The following is a 10366-nucleotide window of genomic DNA, read 5'->3' as shown; positions in this document are numbered from 1 at the left end:
CATCATTTAGCAAGGCTAAACGCATTCTGCAAATGATAGAAGTGACAATTTTAGAACTTTTAATCTCATAGAACCATGGTTTCCTTGGGGATCCTGGGTTGAATTTCAGCAACTCGCTGCTTCTCAACCAAACATCATTCCATAAGTTCCAAAGATGGGTTTTTGGAAGAGCAGCTAAATCATGACAATAATTAATGTATGTCTCCGTCCTTTATAGCTTCTTTAGTAAGCTCATCAGCTTTTTCGTTTCCTTTAATCCCACACTGACTCTGAATCCATACAAAGATAATGTTGATCCTTTGAGATCATATAAAAAATTTATCACGTATTTCGCAAATAATAGGATGACAAAGTTTCAAAACACTTTTCAGTAAAAAAACCGAGGATTCAGGAGGAAGTTTAATCTTTTAATACAAAAGATTCTATATTGCTGTAGGTGATTAGTACGTGTCGTAATGAAACAGTGAAGTGTCCTGACAAGGACAGTTGTTAAACGTTATCGTCATGAAACAATAATATGTTCTGAAAAGAACAGTATATGGCGTTATCGTAAGACCACGATATCGAACTGTTCTGAGAAGAACATGTTCGTACGCTTCGACGGCTGCGCGCAGAAAAGGACCAACTTTTTGCCGCGCCGCGATTTTATCGTCTACGCACCCTTCGCATCTTGGCACCACATGTTACCACTAGTAGCCAGTGTAGGATAATTTTCTGACATTTTCTTCTCAGAACAGTTCGATATCGTAGTCTTACGATAACGCCAATTAACTGATCTTTTCAGAACATATTATTGTTTCATGACGATAACGTTTACAACTGTTTTTGTCAGGATACATCACTGTTTCATTACGACACGTACTAATCACCTACAGAACCAACAAACCTAAAGTAAACTACCTAAATTGCCAATGAACTAGACCAATTCCAACACAATGATCAACAGAGATTTTAGAGACATCTATAAAAATATAATCCCAACCATCCTTATTTTGTTCTTCAACGCTACACATGAAACGAATATTTGTCTCTAGAATATCTTGCTTATTGACGCCTATATCATATCTTATATCCAGATCTAGAATTAAAGAATTAAATTGTATCTAATTGGTAATGATGGAGATCGATGAATGCGGCTGTGTATTGTTAAAAATTTACGAGAGCTTATCTATATATATCAATTCATATAGTTTTCCATGAAGAGGATGGTTAGAAAACTGTCTACATTTGAAAAAGAATCGGTCCCTTAGAAATTGCCTTCTTAATTTAAAAGAAGGATCGCAGCATTCTACTTGTAAAGCAATGGTTGGGCTAGTTTTCATCACTCATGTCACAGGACAAAAACTGAATGACATCAAGTTTTTTACTTCCCAAGACACTTCCACCATCTAATAGAAATGTGCCATAATCTAAAACAGATCTAACAAGAGCGTCATACACAAGTTTCATAGAAAACGTATGAGCACCCCTCCATACACCTGAGAGGCATTTCATGATATTAAGCAGCTGTGCACATTTTTTAACAACATGTTCATAATGGGCAAGTCCATTTAACGTCATAATTAATTTCAAGTCATTTTTAACCAACCAGATATGAAGACAATTAAGTGGACTAGATATGGAATTAACTTGTGGTTTTCTTTTATTCCGTTAACCATCGAGTATTTAAGTGGAAAGGATAGTTAAGTTTTTTTATTTATATTATGGCAATAGTTTTGACTTTATGCCAGTTTTTAAGAAAAACTTCATATTTACAATCTCAGTAATGTATCTGTGATCTGCCAAATTATGAATGCATACAAAATTAGGTTTTTTTTGAATGTTATGGCATTAGTTTTAACTTTAGCAGAAAAAGATGGTTGATTTTTAATTTTACTTGTATATTAAGATTATCTGTTAAACTCTGCCTGATTTATGGTTACAAAAAATAATAATATTATGGTTACCTGCTTGTTAACTTTTTTACTTAATTAACCTCCCTATTTCTTAAATAAATTTATTTTAAGTCTTAAAAAGTAAAAACAATAATAGCAAATCTTACATGAATCCCTAATAACTTTTAGTTCTTCTTGGATGTGTATTTTTTTACTATGTACGATAAGTTTATCGAAATAGTTATTTCGATTCGATTATTCTATATAAATAAGTTAGATATTCACTGATTAAAAGTTATGTCGTCATCTAGTAATTTGTCACGCTCATCCTATTCTCCATCAGACCCGGAAACACCTCAAGTAAGTAGATACTTAAATTTAATTCGACATAGGTAGGAACATAGAGCATAAGACATGGTAAGACACCATGTCTTATCCTTTACAGAAAATAATAAAATGACCACTTAATTTATAATTTTACATATCTTTCAGAATAATAGAAACTTTGACCAGTCTTTAAGTCCTGAAAGTCATTCTGATAGTTTTGAAGAATCTATAATAAATGCTCAAAATGAAATGCATCAAAAACGTATACAAGCTTTGCGAAAAGAGTTAGATTATTTAAAAGCTACAGAATGGAAGTTTGAGTCTGACAAGGGTATATCGCAATAATCAATTACCAAATATATTATTTTGTTCTTCAGTATTATTAACAAATAAGATGTGGTCATACATAACATCGCTGTTCAATTATTTTTTTAAAATACAAGAAGATGAAGGTAGGGAAAAATTATTAAAAGAAGAGTTGATTGATTTAAAACTAGAATTGGAAAGAGAAGAATTTTATAATCAAAATATAGAAAATAAAGTTCAAGAGTTTCCGCAGCAATCAGAATGTTTTCAAAGAACAGGTAAGAAATCTCTAACTTTACTTTTACTTTTTGTATGGCTATACATATAGCTCATTTAATAACTAAATTCTATGCTAGTTCCTTTTTGGAGAAATGTGAGAAATAGGTATGCAAATAGGGCATAAGAACATCCTCTAAATAAAATATACAATGCACTAAATGTTTTAATCATGCAACATATGTATAATTTGTACTTGATGAACAAAACATGAACTTGATGAACAGCAGTTTAGATTTTTTGTAAAAAAATATATTTTCTTATTGCTTTTCATAATTCTTAATTCTACAGCCTAATCTTTTCTTTCCAGAAATGTATGGATACATCTTTAAATTGCCTTACTTTTTTCCAGGTTTTGTAACTCATTGTGGTGACAGCTATATTCTAATTGATGGTTCAATTTACTATGATACATCATCATGCAGCTTCAATTTAAATGTTCATGATAAAATTATATATCTTGGGTATACAAACTCAAATGAAGAATTAGTTATTGTAAGAATCTTGCAAAATGAAGGCATTGCCTGGGAAAATGATGATGACTCAGAGGAGCAAAGATTTAATGTGATAAATCACATTATAGTTGGCATAGTTGATTGCAGAGAGGATCGTTTTGTGTATATCCAAGGAGGTGACTTAAAATTCAATCTTGATAGTGTCCAAGGAAGCTTTATACCTATTGCAGGTGATTGGCTTGAAATGCTGTGTTCAATTCAAAAAAATGATGAAAAATTAACAGACATTAATATGACACAGGTGAGAGTGTTATTCTATATATTAAGATGAATCAATTGATATGTGATAAAATTAAAGACTTTTGTCAGTCTTACATGGCTAATAATTATTTCAGGTTTTACAAGTAACACACTTCCATCCACTTCGCACTAAAATAAAGTCGGGCACAGTAACAGAATGGTCTGGAAAAGTTGGCAGTATTGACAGTCAGATTTTCTTCAACAGTAGCACCTTTATGGAAACTGTTATTCCACAAGTAGGAGTTAAAGTAAGTACTTCATAAAATACATTAAAATGTATAGTCATTTCATATCCAATCTAACTTAAAATACTTATAGCTTTTAATAGCTATTGTATGTGTTCCCTTATGATTGTTTTGTCACATAACAAAATAGTCATAATTTTTTAGAGATATTATGTGAGACTGCTGACCATTCATCGTCACAGTGCTGCAAGTATATTGCCAGCCTTTTAAACTAATTGAGGCATATTGAATTTAATGAATCAATTCTATAATATTGTTTACAGGTAATGGTTGAGGCCATAGAAAGCAGTCAAGGTTATTATTCCTGGAGAGCAATAAAACTAGTAATAATTGAGAAAAGGATTAGTGTTGTTAATGACTCTCCTCAAGTAAATATTGATGAACAAAGAAGTCTTGAACTTGAAAAATCTAAAAATATAAGCATCACATATCCTCTGAAATTTCCTTCTATTGACATTTCAAGTTCAGATTCTCTGAATCTTACCATAACAAATAAAAGTCATAAGGTACACACATTAAATAAATGGATGATGCTTAGTAGGAAAAGAGATTCACAAATCTTACTAAAACCTTTGATTACCCAACCACAGCAGTTGCTACCAGGAGAAAGTATAAACTTTACTGTCATTTGTGAACCAAAATTTCTTGGCAGCACAAAAGAATGTTTGCTGATACAGTTTAAAGGTTTTCAGTTTAAAAGATATATTGATATCAGTGTTATTGACAAGTTTGGAAATTTGAATGGAAATTCAGATAAAAATAAAAAAATTGAATGTTCTCAAATGATTGACAAAATGAGAAGAATTCAAAAAGATAATGAAAGCTTTATTCCAGGAATTAAAACTCATAAAAATCCACACTTTACAGCCAGTAAACTTGGCTCTTACCCTATTCCAGAGAAGATTTGGCAAGTAGTCTTAGGTGACTCTGTAGAAATAGTCTATACTCATGATTTTGATAAAATCTTAAATAGAATACAGGCACATTTTCCATGTCTAATTCAAGATATGACCCTCCAAAATTATTGCGATCGGTGGCACACATTATTGTTTATGGAGGAAATTCAGACCAATATAAATTTGAGAGTATATGATAAACCAAAAGCTTTCTTAATTAGGCATCAAGATTATCTTGGACTCGAAATAAGTGGTCTATGCGAGAGAAGACCGTCGTTACTGGCTGGCGATAGAGTCATAGTTCAAGACACATGGATTCCTAATAACAAAAATTATGAAGGCTTCATACACATGATTAAGGGTGATCTAGTTTTATTTAAGTTTGACTCAAGATTTCATGAGTTGTATGATGGGGGCGATGTTTCTGTGCAATTTCATTTAAGCAGAACAACTTACCGACGAGCTCATCATGCAATAAATAATGTATTAAATAGTCTAGGGCCAGATATTCTCTTTCCTTCAAAATTGAAACTAAAGCCGTATCAAGTTCCAAAGGGTCAATTGGAAAAGATAAATTGGTATAATAACAATCTGAATAATGGACAGAAAAGGGCTGTCATGAATATTCTTAAAGGTGAAAGTCGTCCACTGCCGTATGTAATTTTCGGCCCTCCTGGTACTGGAAAAACAATCACTGTAATAGAAACAATTTTACAAATTTTAAAAAACATTCCAGATAGTAGAATTCTTGTTGCAACTCCATCTAATAGTGCCTCAAACCTAATAACAGAAAGGCTCATACAATATAGAAATGAATTCTCAGGTTCTGTTGTTAGGCTCATAGCCCATTATTTAGTTGACTCTAAAAATATTTCTGATGTAATAAAACCATATTGTGCTACTATTGACATAGCTAAAGAAGGGACTTCAAATTCCAAGCATTATGTAAAGGATAACATTAATTTGAACTGCCAAAAATCGTATTTAGGTAGACATAGAGTTATCATTTCTACCTGCAACTGTATTGGTAGTTTTTTTTATATGAATTTTCCGAAAGGCCACTTCACACATGTTATTGTGGATGAGGCTGGTCAAGCCAATGAGCCAGAATTAATGATACCATTAAGCTTGAGTGACAAGAATTGTGGACAAATAATATTAGCTGGAGACCCAATGCAGTTGGGACCAGTTATATTATCGAAAAACTGTATTGAATTTGGGATGGACCAGTCCTATTTATGTAGAATTCTAGAATGCTATCCCTACCAAAAAGACTATAATTCCTATAAAGATGGATTTGACGACCGTGTTGTCACGAAATTAAATGACAATTACAGATCCTTAGAAGAAGTATTATTACTTCCCAGTAAAATGTTTTATGATAACACTCTTGTACCTAAGTTTGATAAGAATACATCCTGGATACCAAAGATAGTAAATGCGACCTGTGACGTTTTTAGTATCACTGAAAATAAAAGTGGCGGGATATACGTGTATGGTATACAAGGTCAAAATACACGAGCTGAGGACAGTCCTTCATGGTATAATCCCCAAGAAGCTTCTATGGTGGCCCTTACCACTTGTAAACTATATAAAAACAAAGTGACTCCAGAAGAAATAGGTATAATATCACCGTATATTGCGCAAGTAAGATTACTTTATTTAATTTATTTTATTATAGTCTTCACACTATATACTGCATTATATACTGCACTATCACACTGCATAAAACCAATGATATTAATAAGAATCACGAGGGGGTGAAACGAAAATTATGCGTTTCGTTTGATTGTGATTGGTCAACAGTATCTCTAGTCAGTGATATGTCCGTTTGACCAATCACAATTGAACCCAGCCTTTCTTGCATCTTTTATTCTTGATTCTCACATTCCTGAGATATTAGTTGATTGATCCGATTTTGTTTAGAAATAGATATATATTAACCCAAAAAAATTAGGTACTTGTGAATTGCAAATGCTTAAATTATTATAAGATTGAATGCGCAATGAAAAATATATATTAAGTATATTATAAAAAATACTATAAAAGGGTCTCAATAATGAAATAAGTGTATCTACAATTACGTAGTACTACAATTAGGACAAATTAAATTAAGTATTTAAATCTCTTCGCAGAAATAGTAAATACACCAAAATCTAAATATGTTTATGACTTAAAAATCTTAAAATCCGTAAGTTTGCGATATCAATAGTTTTCTTGTAAAACTTCTAATAATCTGATGTCCTTTAGATTAACGAGTAATAAGAAATCGCAAAAGAAACTCAACTGCGACTTTCTACACCAACCTTAAAAAATGTTTTTTTTGTATTAAGAGTAAAACACTCACAAAATCACCTTCTAACTAAATTAAACAGTATAGTAGACTGCGACATAAAAGTTACTATGCTAAAGACACCCACATGATGTGTGTTTAACTAAAGTGTGCCTTTGATTTTAGATTAAATATCTACGCCTTATATTTAATGCAATGGGACTACCACAACCAAAAATTGGCACTGTTGAAGAATTCCAAGGTCAAGAAAGACCGATAATCTTGATTACTACTGTGAGGTCTACCGAATCTTTAATTCAACAGGATAACAAATATACATTAGGATTTGTAAATAGCCCAAAAAGGTTAAATGTTGCAATAACAAGGGCTCAAATATCGATGATTTTATTTTGTAACCCATATTTACTTAGCACAGATTTGTTATGGAATGAAGTCATAATGAATGCAGTAAATAATAACAAATATATGGGATGTTACTTTTCCATTGAAGAAAAAGAACGAGAAAAGTGAATATGTATTAAGTAGTTTCTGGTTTCTATTTTTAAGAAATATATTATAATACGTAAAAGCTGTTGTAGTCAATTCGTAATGAACCTTTAAAAAATATAGTATTCATTAATTCATGCGTCGAGACTCAGAAAGATTCAGATTTATGAATTTGTATGGCAATGGTTATGTGCTATGTGGCCTGAGCTAATATTATTACAATTTACAAATAAGATTGGAGTCAGAGGGTCATGCTTGTAGCATAGCGATTTTTGTCTCAAGCCCCAATTCAATAAACACAATGTTTTTCTTTGAAGATCTTATGTATATTAACCGTTATGAACGTTCACATAAACTCATGATTGTTTTCAATGAGAACGCTAAGTAATCGAATCTTAAAACGCCTTCGTGTTAATATATTACAAAGTACAAACAGATGCAAGTAATACTTGGGTAGCACTGAAAATGTTTAGAACTGGCCAGTTAGAAACATTGCTAATGAAAACTTTTTTGAATTTCAATTTTTGAACTCTGGTAACCTAATGTAGTATATTCATTCATTTGTCATTTGTTTTTGTGAATCGGCGGCAAATCTAAAACTCTTGTTACATGTGAAAATGAACCTAACGCGAGAAAATTTTCGGTCAATGATTTATTATGACTCGTTGTGGGCTTACTCAACAATAAAGATATGATAGGCTGCGATTAGCATTTCTCAAGAATGCTGTATCTGACATCGTCACAGGTGATGAAAGCTGGAATTTCTTTATTGCTACGAAATGAAAAGACAATCAGTGGGTATTTCCTTTCGAGGATCTAGATGATTGCCTCATTCTCTGGTCGGAAAGGTCACTTCGCGACAGTTGTGCTAGATGATGGAAGAACAGTATGCAGACTGGTATGTCAATCGCTGTTTGCCTGTTGTCTTGGAAAAAATTCGACAGCAGCGCCCTCGAAGCAGGATTATTCTTCACCACGACAATGCTTCAGCGCACTCCGCAAAACGAACTGTTAAATATTTGACTATGGTAGGTGTCGAGATAATGAGTCATCTGCTATATAGTCTTGACCTGCGACTTTAATTTATAGAACTATACATAAAATTCGAAGTATTCGCTATACGAGACCTGAAGATGGGGCGACTTTGACTTAATGTCCTATAACCCCTAGGTGGGGCAGAGGGCGTCCACAGTGAGTCTCCATCGCGTTCGGTCTTGAGCCTCGTGTTTCACCTCGCTCCAAGTCTTTCCGGCTCTCTTTGCCTCGTCCGCAACTGTTCGGCGCCAGGTTTGTTTGGGACGGCCACGCTTCCGCTTTCCTTGCGGATTCCAATCAAGCGCCTGCTTGGGAATATGATTGAGATCCCTTCGGAGTGTATGGCCTATCCAATTCCATTTGCGTCGCTTGATCTGCTGGCTGATCGGGGTTTCTCGACAGCGCTCCCAAAGTTGCTCGTTAGAGATCTTTTCAGGCCAGTAGATGTTCAGAATACGGCGAAGACAGCGGTTAACGAAGACTTGGAGTCGGTGCGAGATGTGTTTGGTGACCTTCCACGTTTCACACCCATAGAGCAGCACAGATTTGACGTTGGATCCGAATATTTTAACCTTGATTCGACGCGTCAACATCCGTGACTGCCATATAGGCCGAAGTTGTGCAAAGGTTGCTCTGGCCTTGGCAATGCGCGAAGTGATGTCCTCTTCTGTCTACCTCCAGTTTCAGGCACGACGCTTCCGAGGTAAACAAATTGTTGAACGCTTTCTATGTCCTCTGCACCCACCCGCATTGGGGTGCGATTCTCAACTCCAACACGCATTTCTTTCGTTTTCCGGGTGTTGATTATGAGTCCCGCAAATCCCGCCTCGCGTTCCAGGTCGTCCAACTTAGATTGCATGTCGCGGTGCGTGTGACTCAGCAGACAGAGGTCATCGGCGTAATCCAAATCTTCTAAGATGTTGGTTAATCCCCACTCTATTCCGCGACGCTGGTTCTGATGTATGCGATCCATAATCCCGTCGAGAACAACCAGGAAAAGTAGTGGCGAGAGTAAGCAGCCTTGCCGGACGCCTGCGTGCACTTGAATATCGTCTGAGACGAGACCATCGTGAATCACTCTACAAGAATAGTTCCTATAGCTGGCCTTAACTAGGTTAATTATCTTTGGCGGGACACCAATGTTAGAGAGTCGCGACCATATGCTGCTCCATCTCAATGTATCGAAAGCTTTTTCGAAGTCAACAAAGGTAAGATAAATCTCTCTCTGCCATTCTGATGCCTGTTCGAGAATGATACGAAGAGTGTTAATTTGGTCGGTACACGAGCGGTTAGGCCGGAAGCCAGCTTGTTCTATGCGAAGGAGAGGCTCAACGGCTGCAGACAACCTGTCCAAGATAATTCTGCAGAAAACCTTGGAAGGGGCCGAGAGCAAGGTGATACATCTCCAATTGCTGCATTGGCTTAGATCACCTTTTTTGGGCACAGTAATAAGAAGGCCCCTATTCCAGTCCTCCGGAAGCTTCTCGCTGGCCCAGATTTTCCCAATCAAAGGTGTCAGCGTGTCGACGGTAGTAGCCGAGTCCGTTTTTAACATTTCTGCGGCTATTAAATCAAGCCCTGGTGCTTTACCAGTCTTAAGACCCATGACCGCTCTCTCCACTTCATCAGGTGTAGGTGGTTCGATATCGATGTCTAGTGGCCTGGGTGGTGGAAATGTGTCTTGCATGCCTCCATGCGTAGCTGTGGGACGAAAGGTTTCCTCGAAGTGTTCACGCCAGCGTCGTAGTTGCCCTTCTGCTGTTACGATAAGTTGACCGTCTTTTGATTTTAGAGGCTTTTTATGCTGACTTATCTTTTCTGCCAAGATTTTAGTCGCTTTATACAGTTCTCCCATGTTGCCGGTGTTAGCGGC

General features: G+C 35.3%; 1 protein-coding gene across 2 annotated transcripts; it reads left to right on the top strand.

The window, feature by feature from the left end:
- The first annotated feature begins 1750 nt into the window (after positions 1-1750).
- LOC123716124 (probable RNA helicase armi) lies at positions 1751-7534 on the top strand. 2 transcript variants are annotated; one of them, XM_045671694.1, is made up of 6 exons: positions 1751-2234; positions 2579-2785; positions 3136-3539; positions 3634-3786; positions 4047-6326; positions 7138-7534. In XM_045671694.1, the coding sequence occupies exons 2-6, from the start codon at positions 2596-2598 to the stop codon at positions 7480-7482; spliced, it is 3372 nt and encodes a 1123-aa protein (XP_045527650.1). In that variant the 5' UTR covers positions 1751-2234; positions 2579-2595; the 3' UTR covers positions 7483-7534. The 2 variants fall into 2 exon arrangements, with proteins under 2 accessions (XP_045527650.1, XP_045527649.1); XM_045671693.1 differs by lacking the exon at positions 1751-2234 and having other exon boundaries at positions 2459-2785.
- Positions 7535-10366: the final 2832 nt, after the last annotated feature.

This window comes from Pieris brassicae, chromosome 11 (assembly GCF_905147105.1).
Source record: "Pieris brassicae chromosome 11, ilPieBrab1.1, whole genome shotgun sequence".
NCBI lineage: Eukaryota > Metazoa > Arthropoda > Insecta > Lepidoptera > Pieridae > Pieris > Pieris brassicae.
The sequence above is the reverse complement of the archived record's forward strand: the minus strand, read 5'-3'. Positions and strand labels throughout refer to the sequence as shown.